The sequence below is a fragment of the Geotrypetes seraphini genome, chromosome 1, assembly GCF_902459505.1.
Source record: "Geotrypetes seraphini chromosome 1, aGeoSer1.1, whole genome shotgun sequence".
NCBI lineage: Eukaryota > Metazoa > Chordata > Amphibia > Gymnophiona > Dermophiidae > Geotrypetes > Geotrypetes seraphini.
This window is the reverse complement of record NC_047084.1, coordinates 4,444,050-4,465,091: the sequence shown is the minus strand read 5'-3', so window position 1 is coordinate 4,465,091 and position 21,042 is coordinate 4,444,050. Positions and strand designations below refer to the sequence as shown.

At 43.3% G+C, this 21,042-nt stretch overlaps 1 protein-coding gene across 2 annotated transcripts in view; it reads left to right on the top strand.

Moving 5' to 3' along the window:
- Positions 1–21,042, top strand: part of FAM81B (family with sequence similarity 81 member B) — a 119,523-nt gene that overhangs the window by 57,020 nt on the left and 41,461 nt on the right. For both annotated transcript variants that reach the window (XM_033929202.1, XM_033929203.1), the window contains exons 4-6: positions 9,983–10,101; positions 16,900–17,029; positions 19,926–20,032. In XM_033929202.1, the coding sequence (XP_033785093.1) occupies positions 9,983–10,101; positions 16,900–17,029; positions 19,926–20,032 (356 nt within the window). The remainder of the gene's footprint in view (positions 1–9,982; positions 10,102–16,899; positions 17,030–19,925; positions 20,033–21,042) is intronic.

Here is a 21,042-nt window from a genome sequence, read left to right as displayed (position 1 = left end):
GATAGTAAGGTGAATTTAGTGATGATTAGAGGGGGGAAAACGCTATTGGGAGATGGATGATGATGGGTATGATGGGGTTGATTGATTGATTGATTGTATTATGAATGTGATAGTAAAACTCACTTTAAATACTGATTTGCTAGCAGTAAATAAATATCAATAAATATGCTGCTGAGAGAAAATGTACAGGTCCCTTTTTTCATATACTGCCCAGTGGGACTAGAGAACCATTATATATATATATATATATATATAGAATATGGCATAAGCTGTTAGGTTTGAAAAGTAATGAAAAACTCTATTTTAAGCAGTTGCAGAATCAGCTTATCAAAATACAAGAACATCACAGAGCACAAGACAGGTTTCTGATTCTGAACAGAATATAAAATGCAGTGACAGCCAACTTGTCCTTTATCTTGCTGACACATTGCTACATTGCACACTTCATTAGAGCAGCTTGTTCCAGCATTTTATCCAATACATACATGTAACGGCTCAGCTCTATCTATAAAAGATTCCATCTTTATTTCTTCATTAATCAATATAATATATACTCCAAACTCACTTCTCTTTACCCATTTGACTATGTATATATTTTTAAGCTATTATAATTTATAAGGCATGCTAGAAGTTGTAAACCAAAAATAGTCCAGACGATCAACTCGTTTATAGTTTACTAATTCAGTTGTATTAGAACATAAGAATATAAGAATTGTTGCTGTTGGGTCAGACCAGTGGTCCATCGTGCACAGCAGTCTGCTCACATGGCTGCCCTTAGGTCAAACAGCAGTGCCCTGAGACTAGCCTTACCTGTGTATGTTCTGGTTCAACTTGTCTAACTTTGTCTTAAATCCCGGGAGGATGTTTCCCCCTATAACAGCCTCCGGAAGAGCGTTCTAGTTTTCTACCACACTCTGGGTGAAGAAGAACTTCCTTATGTTTGTACGGAATCTATCCCCTTTTAACTTTAGAGAGTTCCCTCTCATTCTCTCTACCTTGGAGAGGGTGAACAACCTGTCTTTATCTACTAAGTCTATTCCCTTCATTATCTTGAATGTTTCGATCATGTCCCCTCTCAGTCTCCTCTTTTCAAGGGAGAAGAGGCCCAGTTTCTCTAATCTCTCACTGTACAGCAACTCCTCCAGCCCCTTAACCATTTTAGTCACTCTTCTCTGGACCCTTTCAAGATCTTATCTCTTCCTATTCTATAATCACTAGTTACAATTTCCTCTTTATCAAGTTTCAAGTTTCAAGTTTATTTAAATTTAATGGTTCGCTTAAAAATTCTAAGCGAATAACATTACAATAAATATAAGGGTAAAAACAATTAAGATCATTTTTGTGAATTAACAAACATATTCGTGAACACTTAACAAAACAGACACTACTGGAGAGGTTGGGAAAAACATGTGGGGTAAAAAGTTACAATGTTGTTGTGTCCACATAGGTAGACGAAGAAAATTGGATAGGGTAGGATAGAACATTGGGATGGGGGTACCTAAAAGTAGAAAATTTTCGAAGTTTATGATATTTTCAGTTGAGAAAAGCTGATTCCTGTTCAAGGGTTAAAGGAAGCCTTAAATAGAAATGTTTTTAGATTAGTTTTGAATAAAGTGAGGTCTTTGATATTCCTAATGTAGAGAGGAAGAGAATTCCAGATAAGCGGGGCTTTGACTGAAAAAATATCATGTCGCCTAGTTCCTATTATTTTCAATGATGGAACCATAAGTAACTCCTGACTATTAGACCGGAGAGAGCGATTTGAGGAGTGTGGAATTAATAAGCGGTTAATGAACTGAGGTTCATTTGTAGTAGTTGTTTTAAAGACTAATAATGCTATTTTATATATTATTCTCTGGTTAATGGGTAGCCAATGAGATTTCATCAGATATGGAGTCACGTGATCATATTTCTTTCCATGATGTATTAATTTTATGGCGGTGTTTTGAATAATTTGTAAACGTCTTTGTTCCTTGTTTGTTATGTTTAATAATAAGGAATTACAGTAATCTAATTTGGATATTATGAGTGAGTGGACTAAAATATTTACTGATTTTGGCTCTAAGTACTTGGACATTGAACGGATTAGGCGCAAACGGTAGAAGCAGTTTTTAACTGTGTTGCTAATATGTTCTTGGTAAGAAAATTTATAACATACAAAAGGCTTACACAATGGGAGGTAGGGCTGTAGAGACTGAATAGTACTTTTTTTGGCCTTTTCCCATCTCTAAGGGACACTCGATAAAGTTACAGGGAAATTCTTTAAAACCAATTCGAGGAAGTTTTTTTTCACTCAGAGAATAGTTAAACTCTGGAATGCGTTGCCAGAGGATGTGGTAAGAGCGGATAGCGTAGCTGGTTTTAAGAAAAGGTTAGACAAGTTCCTGGAGGAAAAAGTCCATAGTCTGTTATTAAGAAAGACATGGGGGAAGCAACTGCTTGCTTAGACAAGTTTCTGGAGGAAAAGTCCATAGTCTGTTATTGAGAAAGACGGGGGAAGCCACTGCTTGCCCTGTATCGGTAGCATGGAATATTGCTACACCTTGGGTTTTGGCCAGGTACTAGTGACCTGGATTGGCCACCGTGAAAACAGGCTACTGGGCTTGATGGACCATTGGTTTCCAAGTTTCCAAGTTTATTATGAAATTTGATTAATCACCTGTTCCAAATTCTAGGCGATGCACATTAAATAAAATACAAAATTATGGGAAACATATCTCACAAACATGGACTTAGACAAATAATCATATTAAATCAACAAATACAAACAATCCTAGACAAAGTCTAAGTCTATTAGACATAATAAAACAACTTAAACAGACAATATCAGAAAAAAAGGGAGAATTATTAATAAAATTAAAATCGGTACTTAAAGGAAAAACATTTAAGGTAAAAAACAAGAGGAAGGGAAACAAATGTAGATTATAATGAATATATGGATAAAAAGAGTCATTAGCATTTCGTTTACTGGTCTGACCCAGTGAGGCTATTCTTATGTTCTAGCCTTCTATCTTTGATCATCATTGCCCTGAATAGGAGGCTGTATAAACCCTTGTTGGAGGGCCACCTCAAAGGCACATTCTCATTGCCAGTCATTGGCCAATAAATGCCTTCACTGTAATAGCAGTTATTTTCCCTCATCAGACTTGAGTGCACTCTATGACAAGCCCATGTCCAGCTAGGAAACCAACCGAGAGAGCGCAGTGCTTTATACAGTGGCATAGCGAGGATGAGTGGCACCCCTCCCCCGCCTTCTTCTCTGCCTCTCACACCTTCCCGTCGCCCCCCTACCCCGCCACATGCATGCGCCCCTTCCCTCTTACTCTCATTATCCCTGCTTGAGCAGCATTACATACTTGCTGCCTGCATTGTGTTAGCTATCCCTCTGACATCACATCCTAGGCATGGGGCCAAGAAGTGACATCAGAGAGGCAACACTGACATGGGCAGCAAGTTCGTAACGCTGCTTGTGCAGGGAAAATTAGAAATACGAGGGAAGGGAAGAGGCGCATGTTGGGGGGGGGGCTGAGAGAGGAGGATGTTACAAAGACTGCACCCGGAGAAAACTACCCCCCCTTACTATACCACTGGCTTAAATAAAAATAGAGAATAATGAGCACACATAAAGAGCACATGGCCTATTCAGTCCATCCATCCATCCATACCATCTACTCTCCCTTTTTCTCCCTTATAGATCCCGTGTTTCCCCGAAAATAAGACACTGTCTTATATTAATTTGGGGCCCAAAAAAGGCACTAGATGTTATTTTCGGGATGTCTTATTTTTTCATGTACAATGATCATTTCTCCCTTCCTCTCCTCCACCTCAAATCTTCCTATTTCCTTTCTCTCCCCCACACGTGCAGCATCTTTCCTCCCTTCTCACCCTTGTGCAGTATCTTTCTATCCCTCCCATCCTCTCCCCGCTGCCACCATTGCGCACCCCGCACCGTCCCCCCCACCCCACCCCTGCTGACCCTTCCAACTCTCCCTTCCATCTGAACCCTGACCATGAGCTGAAATACCTGGAAACAAACGGCAGCACAGACTGAATCACGGCCTGCCCTTCTCATGTCTGGGCGTTCCTCTGCCGCATCACTGATGATGTCATTAGCAACCCAGCACAGAACGGCCGGGTGTGAGAAGGGTAGGCCACGATTCAGCCTGTGCTGCCGACACTGCTGTTTGTTTCCAGGTATTTCGGCTCACGGTTGGGGTTCGGATAGGAGGGAGAGATGGAAGGGTCGGCGGGGGGGTGGGGAAGCGCTGCTGCTGGCAACTAGGGCTTATTTTCGGGGGTAGGGCTTATATTAAGACCTACCCCAAAAATCACGCTAGGGCTTATTTTCGAGGTAGGTCTTATTTTCAGGGAAACACGATATTGTATACCTGTCCCAAGTTTTCTTAAATTCAGTTACAGTTTTCATCTCTACCACCTCCCTCGGGATGCTGTTCCATGTATTCTTTCATGAAGTATTCCCTCAAGTAACACCTGAGTCTGTCTGAACCCACAACCTCAGGGTGCTGAGGCTGTAGCTCTAACCACTATGCCACACTGTGCCCAGCAAGGGCACAGTGTTGGCGTTTGAACTGCTGAGGAATCAGAACATAGGAGTAGCAGTTTCTATAACATCTGAGGAAGTATCTCTGACTACTATTTGGAATGTCCTTCAATGTTTGGATTCTACAGACAGGCAGTGGAACGTTTTTTTTGTTTGGGGGGGCCCGCAAGCTCCACTCCAGACCCCGCCCCTATAATAGTACTAATTGTAATACAATTTTTTCCTTTTTTTAAAATAATTCTTCATTGATTTTTAAAGCTTCAACAGTGCAATACAACAAATTCAATGTATAATGATACAATAAAAGCACATTTAACTTTCATATGTTCATAATCAACCATTTTCCCCTACCCACCCATCCACCCACCCAATAATCCTTAAATAAAACACAAAAACATATATTACCATAAAAACCTTACCCTATTTTAAGTAATAATATCTTCCTACCCATCCCAAGTATGAATATTCAAAATCAATTTATGGCATAAATAACCCCCCCCCCCCCTTCCTCCCTTCCCTGGATATGTACCAAAATAAACCAACACTGACTCACATTCAACAATCAATTATAATGAGGTAACATAAGATGCCAATGGTCCTCATATCAATTTAAATATATTACCATGCCCCTAACTCTCAGCATTTATTCTTTCAAGTCTATAAATAGAGCAAAGACCTGCCCCCCAGAACGAAAAATTTTCCAATTTCAAGTGATCATCTGGATGGCTATCCCAGTCATTAGAAGGAAAAGACGACAATATTACATGTTAAGGGGCTTAACATGTAATATTGTACCAGAAATGACTGCCTCATACGTTAGAGGAATACACACAATATAATCTTATTAACAATATATAATGGTTAACCACAAAATTAAACTACACAAAGCACACTGTACGTATGCTTCTCAACATTCATTCCTACCAGAACACAGATAACCCCTATGCAAATACGAGACCACAAACTAAAAGTACTAATATATATAAACAAAACCCTAAGATTCAAGACTCTGCATGCAGTACAACCCCAGAGAAATAGAAATAAATGCATTTCTTCCTTAACAGTGCAAAATATAGACGGCAGATGTAAATTCCCAAAACTGACACAATTCAATCACTAAATTGAAAATAAAATAATTTCCCCTATCTTTGTTGTCTGGTGATTTTGGATTTCAAACCATCTTTCCCAGTCTCTGGCTGCACTTCTTTCTGTATATGCTCTTAACTATGTATCTAGGGCCACCTTATCCATTTGCTGTTTTTCTTTCCTTCGCTTTCTGCCATACATCCATCTTTAGCATTAACTTTTAACATTCAACTTTCTTCCATTTTTCTGCTTTCTTCTCAAAATCTACTTTTCCATGCCTTCCCTTCCTATCTATCCATGTGTACCATCTCCTCCCTCTTTCTTCTCCCCTACTCCCATCTATCCATAAGAAGCATTTCTTCTTAGCTCTTCCCTGCCGCACCCATTGCTGTGCACCATCTCCTCACTCTGTCTTTCCTTCCCCTCCATCCCTGTGCACCATCTCATCCCTCTCCCATGGTCAGACATCTCTGTCTTCCCCTTCCCCCCTTATATGGTCTGGCATCTTTCTCCTCTCCTTGCTATAGTCTTTAATCTCTCTCCAATCCAATGGTCTGGCATCTCTCTCTCTTTCCTTCCCTCCTTCTTTCCGAGGTCTAACATCTCTCTCCTCTCCTTTCTGCCACCTGGCATCTCTCTTCCCTTTTTCCCTTCCTTCTGTGGTCTGACATCTCTCCCTTCTTTGTGTCATCTCTCCTCCCTCCCAGTGTAACATTTCTCCCTCCTTCCTCTCCACCACTATCATGTCCAACAATTCTCCCTCTTTCTTCCTTTCCCTATATCCATCATTTCTTACCCTCTCACGCAACACAGCTATGTCCTACAATTCTCCATTCCTTCCCCCCCTCCCCCCCGGCAGCATTTCTTTCTTTCTCTCCCTTCCCACTGCCCCACCTGTGCAGTATCTCTCTTTTTTCCTCCTTTCCTAACCACCCCCCCAGCCCATGCATTTGTCCTTCCTAACCTTCTCCCAATATGTGCAGTATCTGTCTTTCCCAACCCCCTGAACATCTGTCCTCCATGCCTTCCCAACTCCCTACCCCCAGTCCCAGCCTGTGGTGTGTATAACATTATTTCCTTTCTTTCCCCCTAGCGGGGCCCTGCTGCATGACCTCTTTCTTCGGCTTTCAATTTTTGACTCCCCGACTTCCAAACTTTCTCACACACCTACCTCCTCCCAAGTGTTTGTTTTTTTAAAATCTTCAGGCACCGTCGACGAAATTTTTGTCTTGCCGTCGATCTGCTCCAGAAGTCTTCTTTCAGCAGCAGTCTGCCTATACAGAAACAAGAAATCGCTGCTGAAAGAAGACTTCTGGGGAAGGCCGATGGCAAGACGCTGATCTCGTCGACGCTGTCTGAAGATTTAAAAAAACAAACACCGGGCAGGAGGTAGGTTTGTGGGAGAGTGTGGGAGTTGGGAGTCAAGAGTTGAAAGCAGAAGAAAGAGGTGTGCGGCAGGGTCCCGCTAGGGGGGAAGGAACATAAGAGCATAAGAAGCGCCATCCCCGGAACAGACCCTAGGTCCATCAAGTCCGGCGATCCGCACACGCGGAGGCCCCGCCAGGTGTATCCTGGCATAGTTTTGGTCCCCATATTGCTCTAAGCTTCTCGTAAAGAAAAGTTCATCTAGCTTACCCTTACCCATGTCACTTCATGCCACTCATAAGGAGATGTACATCTAACTTACCCTTAAATCCTAGAACGGTGGATTCCGCAATTACCTCCTCTGGGAGAGCATTCCAGGTGTCCACCACTCGCGTGAAGCAGAACTTCCTGATATTTGTCTTGAACTTGTCCCCCCTTAGCTTCAGCCCATGTCCTCTTGTCCGTGCCACATTGGACATTGTAAATAACGTTTTTTCCTGCTCTATTTTGTCGATTCCTTTCAGTATTTTGAATGTCTCGATCATATCCCCTCGTTGTCTCCTTTTCTCAAGGGAGAACAACCCCAGTCTCTTAAGTCTTTCCTCGTAATCCAGGTTCTCCATACCTTTCACCAGCTTTGTTGCTCGTCTCTGCACCCTCTCTAGCAGTTTGATATCCTTCTTTAGGTATGGAGACCAATGCTGGACACAGTATTCCAAGTGTGGTCTGACCATCACTCTATAAAGCAGCATTATGACTTTCTCCGATCTACTCGTGATTCCCTTCTTTATCATGCCTAGTATTCTATTCGCGTTCTTCGCTGCCGCCGCACATTGCACCGACAGCTTCAGTGTCCTATCGATTAATACTCCCAGGTCCTTTTCCTGTTCAGATTTTCCCAGAGTTGCACCTGACATACTATACTTAACACCGTACATACATAACACCATATAAAGTACTCCCCCAAAATTCACGGGAGTTCCATTCCAGGAACACCCATGAATTTTGAAAAACCGCAAATGCGGTTTTGAGTCTGTAAAAAGGCAGGAGAGGGCAGCTGGGGCGCTGGAGGATGCAGGAAATCATACCCGGTATACTCTGGTGGGGAGAGGAGGAGGAATCAGCTGTGCAGAAGGCTGATTCGCGGACTCATTCTCTGTATTTTCTGACTGGAAGAGGCAGTAAAAAAATACCATGAATAACTGAGTCCGCGAATCGCGAATTTGTGGGGAACACTGTATACTCGAATATAAGTTGATCTGAATATAACTCAAAACCCCCATTTTCCCCCCAAAATGGAGGAAAAATGGTTGAAAAATGGTACTTAAACCCATTCCCCTTCTCTCCCTCCCTCCCCTGTCAGGCACTGCACACAGCCTCCTTCCTGCCAGGCTCTGCACCCAGCCCCCTTCCCTCCCTTCCTCCTCCCCCCCTGTCAGGCATTGCACCCAGCCCCCTTCCCTCCCTGCCCCCCTGTCAGGCACTGCACCCAGCCCCCTTCCCTCCCTCCCTCCCTCCTTCCCCCGTCAGGCATTGCACCCAGCCCCTTCCCTGCCAGGCTCTGCACCCAGCCCCTTTCCCTCCTCTCCCTCACCTGTCAGGAACTGCACCCAGCTCCCTTCCCTCCCCCCATGTCATGCTTTGCACCCAGCTCCCTTCCCTCCCCTCTGTCAGGCACTGCATCCAGCTCCCTTCCTTCCCCCCTGTCAGGCTCTGCACACATCTCCCTTCCCTCCCAACCCCTATCAGGTTCTTCATCCAGCCCCCTTCCTTCCCTCCCTCCCCTGTCAGACTGCCCCCAGCACCCCTTCCTTCTAGGCTCTACATCCTGTCCTCCCTCCCTGCCCTGTCCTCCTACCTCCTCTGACGATCCCTGGTGCTCAAGAGATGCAGCGGGTATGAGTGAGCTTGCTGTGCTCCTGCCCTGCTGCTAACCCAGTCGATGGCGGCTGTGCAGGATCGTGTTTCTTCTGCCGCTCAGCGGCAACAAGTAGGAGCACACTTTGGTGCTCCTGCTCGGTGCTGAGCAGCTTCTTGACTGGCTCCTGCTAAAGTGCACTATACAGGTGTTTTAAGTAGCCTGAGGGGTAGGCTAGTGAACCATAGAGAGGAGGACCCAGGCCCATAAGCCACTCTAACCACTACATTTATGGTGGAAAATGTGAGGCCACAAAAAAAACACCAAAAAAACCCCTATTCTACTACCATATAGGTGTCACCTGCAGCCATAAGGGCTATTGGGGTTGTAGACAGGTGGGCATAGTGGGTTTGGGGATGTTTTGGGGTGGCTCATCATATCCTACAAGGGAGTTCAGGTGAGATGTTTATCTGGCACCCTTTTTGTGAAGTTCAGAGCAGTGCCCTACTGCTCTGTTACCATGTCTGGGTGGCCAGTCCATTACAAGATTGGCCTCTCCCACATCCAAATGGGCTTATTTTGGACATTTGGGACATAGATAAAATTTTGATCGAAAATGAGGTATAAAGATAGGCATACCGGTGGTCTGGACTATCAACCACCTGGATGTCCAGATAGATGATTTTGGGGGAAAATATTTATTTTTTGGACATATAGTGATTTGCCTTTTGAGAATGGACATTTTCCTAGTGCCAACTTTGGATGTCCAAATTGGACTTAGACGTATGTTTTGATTATGCCCCTCTAAGTGTTTCCATGTGAATCTGCAAACGGGGTGTGACCATGGGAGGGGTATGGGAAGGTCAGGATTGTTCCCTTAAAATGCACAAAGTGTTATAGAATAGTGTGAATCTATATGAAATATATGTGCAGGAATGTACACGTGGTTTTAATTGTTGTAACATGCTATACGCATTTCTATACAGGGCACCAGTCCCAGACTGCCTGTTCTAGAATGCTGTTTAGTACTAAATGTTTTTGACACTGAATTATGAGCGCCATTTACTTAATCCAGCTCAAAATGAGCATGAGATTTATTTGCACTCTTACAGATCTTGGAACAGCAAATAATCAACAGGGACAGTGCGACTGCAGGGACCAGCTTTGTTGTGCAAAGCCTTGATCAAAAAAATTATGTTGGAATTGGAGATCTTCGTGGAAGGGTGGCCAGGTGAGTAGATGAGAAATGTTACTTAAAATGCTCTCGCTTTCTCTCTCTCTCTTTCTCTCTCTTTGGCTGTCAACTGTCTGCATGGGTTTATTAATTTTTTTGTTTGTTTGCTCTCAGGATAGAGTTATGCAACCATACTGTTTGGCCAGGACATGAATAAAATTAAAAACCAAGTCTCATTCCAGTCCTGGTGTTCAGTCTTTTGGTGTGAACTCTGCAGAAAGTTTACCATTCTCCTTGTTTGCAATGTCAGAGACCCAAAGACACTGAATGAAGGATCTGATGAAAGTCCTGCTCTATGAATTTAGATTTACAATATATATAGGCCGCTAATTTATGAAAGTTAACTCAGGGGTTTGAACAGGTAGGAGAGAGTCTCTTAGCTTCACAATAGAGAGTTGCGCATGGACAGAAATCAAACTCGTCCCCGCCCATCCCCGTCCGTCCCCGCTAGGAATCAACCCCGTCCCCGCTGGAATTAAATCTGTCCCCGACCGTCCCTATAAACTTCAGAAGTAGTTATTTCATTTAGTTATGCTACTGAATTAAAGGCACTGGTAAAAACCCATTTACAAATAAGCAAAGACACTTTATTAATTTGGAAATTTTAATTGGGAAGAATACATACTTTGTAAATGGGTTTCTACCATAGCCTCTAATGCAGGGGTGTCCAACATGCGGCCCCATGAAGTATTTTGTGTGGCCCCGGTCGAGGGCAATGCAGTGTTTTCCTTTGCTGCCCCTGGGTGTTTACCGTCTTGCCGGCTCCCTCCTCTGTCTTGCTGCAGCGTTTGCGCTGCCCCAGAAATTCTTTTTTCGGCCAATACAGCCCAGGGAAGCCAAAAGATTGGACACCCCTGAAATGTAAATATAAAATATAAATACTCAGCTGATGAGGACCCCCAAGCTGTCAGTGAGAGGTTTGCGTGAGCATGATGTATGCAGCTGAAAGGGAGACTTTGTGAGAGCAGATAATTCCACGTTAAATCCCAAACAACAGAAGCAGGCCAAGATGGCGGTTGAGAAGGGTGTTTGAGCTGTTATCTGCCCATGGTTCCTGATCCCCAGTAGGGAAAAGGAAGAGGAAAACTCGGGGTATTCCTCCTGACACCCCTTCCCCACAGCTCAGCACTCTTCAGCTTCATTTTTTGTTCAGTACTAAAATGTCCACATATCACACCTGCCTGTTACAAAGTAAGGTCCAATGCACCAACCAACTCAAAAAACTGCCATAACTTACTTGCAGCCTCCCCTTCTGAAACCCCTCCCCCCCCCCACCATCACCACCACCACCACATACTAGAAATGGGGTGTGTGGGGGGGGGAACACCCCACATTATACTGAAAACGTAACTTTTTCCCTAAAAAATAGGGGAAAAGTTAAGTTTCCAGTATAATGTGGGGGTTACAACCCCCCAACGCCAGCGCGATCACTATTATGTAAAGTGGGGGGTTCCCCACCAACACCCCCCGTCGGAGCCCTTTAAAATAAGTTTTTTCTTCTGCACGTTGAAGTCCTGCGCTCAGTTGTCCATGCTCGGTTGTCAGCGCGCCTTTGTCCTCGCGCGCTTAAGACTATGAACCGGTTAATGCAGTAGGATGATAACCTGGGGAACTGGGTTTGATTCCCTCTGCACTTCACTTAACTCTCCAGTGCTCTAGGCACAATACTCAGATTTTGAGCCCACTAGTGACAGAAAGTACCTACATATAATAATTATAAATTGCTATCCTTACTCTCTCCAGCAATATGTAATGTCAGTACCCTCATACCTAATTGGTCAGATTGGACTATATGACAAATGTCCTATTTTTGCCTGGTTAGGTGTGGCTACTGATACTGAATATTTATTTAATTTATTTTAAAATTTATATATCGTATATTATCTATACGGTTTACATAATCACAGTCATAAATGTTAAACAAACATTTTAAATTGTTACAAAAACTATACCATAAGATTTGATCATTAATCAGGTAATACATTAGCAGGTACTTACATTATGTAATATCTTAGCACAAAAAAGGCACTTACAAAAAATTGTGTCTTTTCAACATTTTCTTAAAATCCAATCTGGCAGTGCAAAATTGCAGAACACCTGGCAGAGCATTCCAAAGTTTCACACCTCCCACTGATAATATAGCCGCACGAATCCTGAAATGAGAGATTATCATCCTCCCACCCAGGCATACTTTCATGTTATTTTCTGACCTCAAATTCCTCCTTGGCTGATACTAGTACTTTTGCAAGTAAGTGTACATTTACATATGGACACTTAAGTGCTATTCTTTAAGGGTATAGGGCTGAATTCAATAAATGGTGCTCAAAATTTGGCACTGCAAAAAATTGGAACAGTATTCTGTAAAAGGTGTTTCAGGATTCGTACCCTTTATAGAATAGCATGTAGTGCCAGGATCTGTGCCCAACTTTGGGCGTGAGGAGTTGCACCAGCTGAAACCAGGTGTAAATTCTGGCACCCAAAGTTGTGTTGCATGTGGATCTATAACACTGCACACATTTAAGGGAATGCATGAGAGAGATTTGCATTTAATGGAGGTGACAGGCATGGAGATCTGCCCCATGCACAGGGCTGGATTAACGGATAGGCCCAGGAGGCACGTGCCTAGGGCCCGAAATTGTGAGAGGGGGCCCACTCGCTGTCACCTTTCCAATTTTTTTTTTTTATGGCCATGACAGCAAGTTCGGGCCCCCCTCCGATGATAGCAAGATCGGGCCTCCCCCCCCCACACACAATGACAGCAAGATTGGGCCCCACCAGGGCATCGACAGCAAGATCAGCCACAGCACCTGCAAGCGGTGCTCAGACCAAAGTTCCCCTCTGATACAGCTTCCTGTTTCCGCCTGGGCAGTTCGCGTCGGAGGGAAGCGTTGGGCTGAGCACCGCTTGCAGGTGCTGTGGATGATCTTGCTACCCGCTGGCTGTACGAGCGTTCTTCGCCGTGTCTATGGGATGGAAGCGGGAGCCTCTGCAGCAGGTGAGCGTCATGGGAGGGGCGGCTCCAGGATGCATGAAGAGGGAGTTCCGGGAGGGTGTTTGCTGCAGGTGTTGGGCACAGTGGGGAAGGATGAAGAGGAGTAGTTGGTGGTGTGAAGGGTACTACAAACTGCAGCTCCTCTGAGAAGTCCGTAGAGGGGGTGCAGGGCCTGGATGCAGTGAGGAAGAAGGAGCTGGAGAGGAGTGCAGGCTGCTAGCACCCCGAGGAGCTGAGGGGGAGAAGTGGAGGAGCAGAGGTCAGAAACCCTCGGAGGAACAGGAGAAGGTGATAGTGGGGAGGGTTACAGGCCGCAAACCCTCCAAAGAATAATGAATAATGTAAGTGGTGACCCGCGCGAAGGTGAGGGGAAGAGAGGGAAATGTGCCTGGGATGGAGGCTCGGAGTGGGGGAGAGAGAGAGAGAGAAAGGGGCAGTTAGGCAGATGATGGAAGTGGGGAGAAGGGAGAGAGAGAAGAGGGCAGATGGATGTCAGTTGAGAGGGGAGAGTCTTCTCTCTGATGCTTCCCACCTAAGCAGAAGCAGGAAGTTACATTAGAGAGAAGATTCCGGCGTTGGCACGAGCAGGCTGTATGAATCACTGCTTACTGCTATCAACCACTGGAGACAACTTTTAAAAGGTATACTCTCTTCTTACACAAATTAAGCTGGCTTTACTGACAAATGACCCTCAACTCCCACAGCACACCAGTTAAAAAACACTGGACTAGGAGGTGCTTCAGGAATGACTTGCGAAACACAGCTAGTATCATGTGCCAGGGAGAAGCCTAGCCTGGCTGCTTGGGATGACTGCGAAAACCAATTGGTGGTAACATTTTTGCTTCTCAGACTTGTGCCTGGAATTTGTCTGAGTCTGTGAGTGCAGTGAGACATTTCCTGTACTGATAGCCAGATGTGCTAGCTATTCCAAAAATATAGTACTGAAATACCCTTCTTAAGAAGAAAAAACTCACACTCCCCTCCACTCTCAAGGAGCACTGGTGGGTTCCTACATCAGCTTCTTTGGAATCAGGGATCTAGATGTACCACTCAAAGGCAGGGCACTCAAAATACATCATACTTCTCTGAGACACCTTGACCTGAACCAGCCTGTTTCCCCAGGAGGAGCTAAGGTGGACAACACATTGTGGGTTCAATATTGTGGCACTTATTCAGATAGTAGCTGCATTATACAGATAAACCCCTCTTGACAGTTTATGACTTTAGAACTGTGGTAAAATTGTTGTTTTTGAGTAGGTTTGACTACTGTAATTCGCTGTTGTTGGGAGTAGCAAAGGCTAAGTTGAGAGCATTACAGGTTGTGATGAACTCAGCAGCCAGACTGATTAGTGGGGTAATGAGGACATCTCATATTAACCCTGTGTTGAAAAGTCTCCACATATTGCCGATAGCACAGAAGATTCAATTTAAAGTGTTATCATTAGTGTATCAAACCCTATATCGAACAGAACCCTATTGGTTCCAGGGTCTCTGGGAGGTGGATCAACCCAGCATAGCTCTGCGATCAGTGGACAGTATGAAGTTAGTATGTCAATCAACTATGAATATAAGATATGCGTCTACTAGAATGAAAATGTTTTTGACTGCTGGGATGTTTTTGTGGAATAACTTAACTGGTCCATTAAGATTATGTATGGAACACCTTACCTTTAAAAAATTGCTTAAAACTCAGCTATTTGTGATATAGTATGTGAACTATCTGAAATTGTGCTATTTTCCTTGTATTGTAGATGATGAGCAATTGCTTGAGAGTATCTTGAGCATATTATTGTTGTTATAAGATATACTTATGATGACCTTATTGGGTTTTTGTGTAACAGTTTGTCTACATTCCATGTTTTTAGGTATGTTATTCTGGAAACCGCTGAGATTATCAGCGGTATAAAAAGTATTTAAATAAAATGATGCCACATTGAAATCATATTTGACCACCTTGGTGTATCCAGGTAATGCCAGGGTGGTCTGGGGGTGAAGGCTGAGTTATTCTAGTACAGTACTCCCCCTAAATTTGCAGGGGTTCCGTTCCAGGAACCCCCATGAATTTTGAAAAACCGTGAATGCTGTTTTGAGTATGCCAAGAGGCAGGAGAAGGCAGCTGAGGCTGGTATGTTCCAACCATCTGTCAAGAGGCAGGAGAGACAGGAGAGGGCAGCTGAGGCGCTGGCCGGTGCACTAAATCATACCCAGTATGCTCCGACTGCCTGATTGGTGTAGCCTGACTTTAGAACAGGAAGAGGTGGTCGGAGCATTCCGCTAATTACTGAGTCCGTGATTCATGAACCGCGAATTCACGGGGGGAACACTGTACTGCCGGTATCCAGCATTGGTACACAGGTAAGTATCCAATTAGGACAGGCAAGATAGCTGTCCTGACTTACCAGTACACCTAGATACCTTCACATGCCCGGTCTATATCCAATTATTCAGCAGATTTAAATGGTGCAGTTGTCATTTGAAACCAGCACTGACCCTGGTGTTTAATCAGAGGGCGCAATTCTAAACGGAGAGGTTATGGGGGCACATATAAAAAGTGAGCCAGGGTCACTGGGTGCTCCATTATCTGTGCCAAGAATTTAAATGAACAGTTCTGAAGTTTTAAGGGAAGCAGGAGACGCAGTTTTGCAGGGGATTGTAGACACCCAGAAAACTTGACTGAAAATTGCATGTAACACACGTATTGCTCTAGAGCAGTGGTTCCCAACCCTGGCCTGGGGGACCACCAGCCAGTCGGGTGTTCAGGACGTCTGCTTTAAAGTTGTATTTGGCTTGGTTCCAATTTACCTTTTCTCTCATTTTGAGCTGTATAGGTCTATTAAGACTACTTTTTGCCTTCCCAAATCCAAAAGCTTGTCGTTATGAGATGTTCTTGGAAAGGACACTTGCGTTTCAGGCTGGTAAATTGCATACTTGGTTAGGTGAAATTATTTCTCAGGCCTCGCCTTACTGTTCCTTTATTAAACTAGTTAAGACTAATTTGTTTGATAAATTTTTAATATGACTTGACAAGTTATAATGCAGCATTTTTGTATTTTCCATATAACTTGTATTTTTCGCTGATTGTCCAGCTTTTCTTTATGTAAACCGCCTAGAACTGTTGGTGTTGGTGGTATATAAGAATAAAATTATTATTATTATTATTAATAATGAATATGCATGAGAGATTTGCAGGTCTGTCACTTCCATTATATGCAAATCTTTTTCATGCATATTCATTAGGGATATCCTGAAAACCCGACTGGCTGGTGGTCCCCCAGGACAGGATTGGGAACCACTGTTCTAGAGCATGTCATAGGATTGATATTTTTCAGTCCAACTTTGCAGACAGTGTTCAGAATCTAATGAATAAACTTGGACTCTACTATATGAAATAATAACTTAGAGAACCTCAGGCAGAATTCATTCCTCTTCAGATCTAGGAACACTAGCACAGCAAGCTCTCAGGGTCAAGGCCAATCTACTCTCTCCTTGTCACAAATCAGTAAAAATCACAAATTTGTAAGAATTTGACAGGCACCACAATGTGACCGCTTCTGCTAGGCCACCCTGGACTGAATGGAGAATACCAGTCCCTTTCAGACAGATTGTCTTATTAAGCCCAAACTGAGCAATGAAAGGCCGTGTGATATATGACAGTTCCCTTGAGCTATTGTGATGGTAAGGCAGCGTTTCCATGTAGTATGCTAGAAATTTTATGGGAACACATGAGAAGACATTTGTCCAAAAATACTATCCAGTGATTTCTCTGGTGAAGTTGTCATCTGATTTTTTTTTCTTCCTCTAAGATGTGATGCAACTCTTTTAAAGCTGTCTGGAGACATAAGCACAATCAGGCAAGCGCTACAGAAACAAGAGAGAGAAGTATATGGGTTAAGGTCGGCCTTAGAAGTGTACATTAAAGATTTGGAAGTGAAGGTCAGTGTTTTGAATTGCACCAGTTGGAAGTTCTGCTTAAATGAAAAACTTCTGTTAGCAGAGGGATAGATAATTCCAGTCCTCGAGAGCCACATGCAGGTCAGGTTTTCTGGATATCCACAATGAATATATATGAGATGGATTTGCATGCAATGCCTCCTTGAGATTTAAATTTAGGAAGTTCTTTTTTACCCAACGTGTGGTGGACACCTGGAATGAGCTTCCAGAGGACGTGATTGGGCAGAGTGCGGTACTGGGGTTCAAGAAAGGATTAGACAAATTCCTACTGGAAAAGAGGATAGAGGGGTATAGATAGAAGATTACTGCACAGGTCCTGGACCTGCTGGGCCACCACGTGAGCGGACTGCTGGGCACGATGGACCTCGGGTCTGACCCAGCAGAGGCATTTCTTATGTTCTTATGTTCATGCATATTTATTGTGGATATCCTGAAAACCTGATCTGTCTATGGTTCTCGAGGACTGGAATTGCTTACCCCTAGTCTAGACAATTGTCATCATTGCTGAGTTTAAAATGGGCAAGTCCTAAAGAAAAAGGTCACGTGGATGAGCCATGAGCTAAAACAAGGGTAGGCAATTCCAGTCGAGAGCCACAGGCAGGTCAGGTTTTCAGGATATTCACAATGAATATATATGAGATGGATATAGATACACTGCATCCTTGAGATGCAAATCTATCTCATGCATATTTATTGTGGATATCCTGAAAACCTGACCGGCTCAGGGCAGTGTTTTTTAAACTGTCCTGGGGGACCCCTAGGCTAATTGGGTTTTCAAGCTATCCCTAATGAATATGCAGGAGGCAGATTTGCATATACTAGAGGTGACAGACATGCAAATCTGCCTCCTGCATATTCATTAGGGATAGCTTGAAAACCCAATTAGCTGGGGGTCCCCCTGGACAGGTTTAAGAACCACTGATGTAGGGCAGGGGGTATCCAACTTCGTCCCTTGCCAGGTCAGGTTTTCAGAATTTCCCAAATAAATATGCATGAGATCTATTTGCATACAATGGAAGCAGTGCATGCAAATATAGTAGATCTCATGCAAATTCATTGGGAAACTTCTGAAAACTTAACCCCTAATGTAAGGCATTATAAATCTGCATATCTGGGCATTACCCAGTATAGAAATAAGCCAAACACAAATTCATGTAACAGCAAATTTAGGGGTATGTGCTAATTTCATGGGAACTCTTGAAGGATTCCTAACCTAGGAACATCAAAGGGGTTACTCAGATCTGCCCCTTGAATTGCAAGTTCTCCATTCTCCTTGTTTTCTTTCTTGAGAAATTAAAGACTTTTGGTGACGATCTCTGCAGGTGACAATCACATGCAGGTTGCCTTTATCAACATGATAAGAGTTGATTACTAAGCTGCCATTAGGCACTAACATGTGCCTTAATGCAGCAAAGGGTAGTGCATTTGAAAAGTTAGAAGCAGCTGTTTTGAATGCCCTTTCTTCTAGAACAGTGATTCTCAGACCTGTCCTGAGGGACCATCAGCCAGTCAGGTTCTGAGGATATCCCTAATGAATATGCATGAGACAGATTTGCATATCTGTCACTTCCATTATATGCACATCTCTCTCATGCATATTCATTAGGGATTTCTTGAAAACCCAACTGGCTGGTGGTCCCCCAGGACAGGTTTGAGAACCACATTGTTCTAGAACACACAAGATAAAGCTCTTGTGAGAACTGCTTTGTAACTCCTTGATAAGACCATAAAAGTCTCTCTGGGAATATTCTCAAAACAGCCTCCCAGAAATCTCTTCCCAAATTTGCCCACACCACATACCCTACAGATCACGCAATTGATCCACTATGCCTAGCACCAGCATAAGACAGAAATGATCCTTAGTCATTGTGGCCTTACTAATGTCATACCGAATGGCTCGGTAGCAGCGAGTAAGCGTCGGAGCATTGTTAATAGTTTACGCATTTCCACCTATGCCGTGAAGAAGCCCCTGTGACTGTGGGAGCGAAACGGAGATCTTCCGTCGCTGAGCTGGTTGAGAAGCCGGGTATACAACTATACCCGAGCTAAGTACTCTATATTAAGATTATAGTTCTAATAAGGACTTACAGTTGAGAGATTACAATATAAATAATAAAATATATAAAGTAAAAAAAACTTTTTATAAAAATTAAGTAGCCCTCAATAGAGATATTTTGGACCGATGATAGCTCACATATGGGCTAGTGAGTCCTTGACCTAGTTCAAGCGGCTGCTAACCGTGAGCACTTGAGATCCGGTCTCTAAGAGATAGCTATTGTGATAAATCAATTTTGGCACTAGACTTTATTTAGGTATCTTTGGTGTGTTTCACATTAATTAGACAGGGTTGAAGCATACTTCAAAGTGATGCCAGCCTATCATTCCTGCCCCTCTATTTTACCCCTAGCAGGTAAACTGGAGGGGGGGGGGGGACTGAGGGAGTCCAGGAGGTAGAAGCAACTCTAAAGAAAGGGTGGGAATGAATATTTTACGAATTGCAGCATGGGTAAGTTGAAAGGATCCCAGGGATTTGGAATAAGTCCAAGAATAGGGTCAGATGAGGGGTGGGGGAATAATGTCTTTTAAGCTTGGTGACAGGGGATGAGGGTCACTTCTAGAATAAAAAGAAACAAAATGGGAATACAAAGCAAAAATGAAATACACTTAAACCTCATCACCCCCAAGAATAATACAAAATACGAAAAGAACTCGGCATACCCCTAATATGTAACTGAAAAGCACAGTGAGTTCCCATGATGTTGAATCCAAGTGCAGCATAGCTGTAGTGTGTATGTTTTCCCGCTTCCGTAGAGTATGCTATAATTCCCAGTAGTTCTGGCCTGGCTCAGCATTCTTTTCCTATTGGATTTTTTATTAGGTGGCACAGCTGATTGGCAAAATGGAGAACTCCATCTCCGATCAAGGCTCTATGACAAAGGTAGTGCAGGGAGTGCAGCACCAAGAACTACAACATCTTGATTTTAAGTAAGTGAAAGGAATTGCTTGTCTTTCTGGGTGAGGGGGATCATCCTATTTTCTGTAAAGATATCTCTTAGGTGGAATGCAGTGAAAGAGCTGTAATTACCTTAATGCATTGGGATGAATGCCTTTGCTGGATGAGTAGTTTGGCATGAAATAGGAAAATGAGGCTATCAATCTATATCCATTTAAAATAAGATGAAACTCTGGCAATGGACAGAATTTTTAAAAGAATGTGAAAGGTAAGAACACAGTAACTGCATTTCCCCAAAATACTGACAAGTGAAACACAGAAACATGATGGCAGATAAAGGCCAAATGGCCCATCCAGTCCACCCATCCACAGCATCCACTATTCAGTATATTAAAGCTACATAAATAAGGGACCTTTGGTTTATCTAAGTTCAATCTCAGACGACTTCAAACACTGCAAAATATTGCTTTAAAGTTATTGGAATCTCAACTTCTTAATAAATCATGGAGCACAACTAATAAACTTTCCTGTGATAATACTTAAGTACTCAACCAACACAGAATACACTTATTCAGCACTTGATCTCATAGCCACCTTCCTCACATAAACAATTAAAAATGCATAAATTATAATGATAAGTGCTCAGACCCACAACCTAAGTGCTCTAATAATGATATTAAGCAGAAGTTGTACAAGGGACCATCATAGCTGCTTATCAGCCCCTGACTGCCCCTGCTGTTCTTAATAATGGCAATGAAGTTAAAAGCAGTTTCATTTAGCTGTACACTGGAGCGGGTGTTCCTTCATGTGCAACTCTATGCTTCACCAGTTCCACCCAAAATTGTGTAACCACTTCTTCATCTCTATAATCATTGTGTTCCCTTTACTCGATTTTCGCAAAAAAAAAGACGCTTCGTCAGGAAGGATACAGTTGCGTGGCTACAGGTCCGCTCAAACATAGAAATGCTGGTTTGAGCAGTCCCGTAGCCATGCGACAATTATATCCCTCCTGAGGAAGCGTCTTTTTTTTTGCGAAACTTGA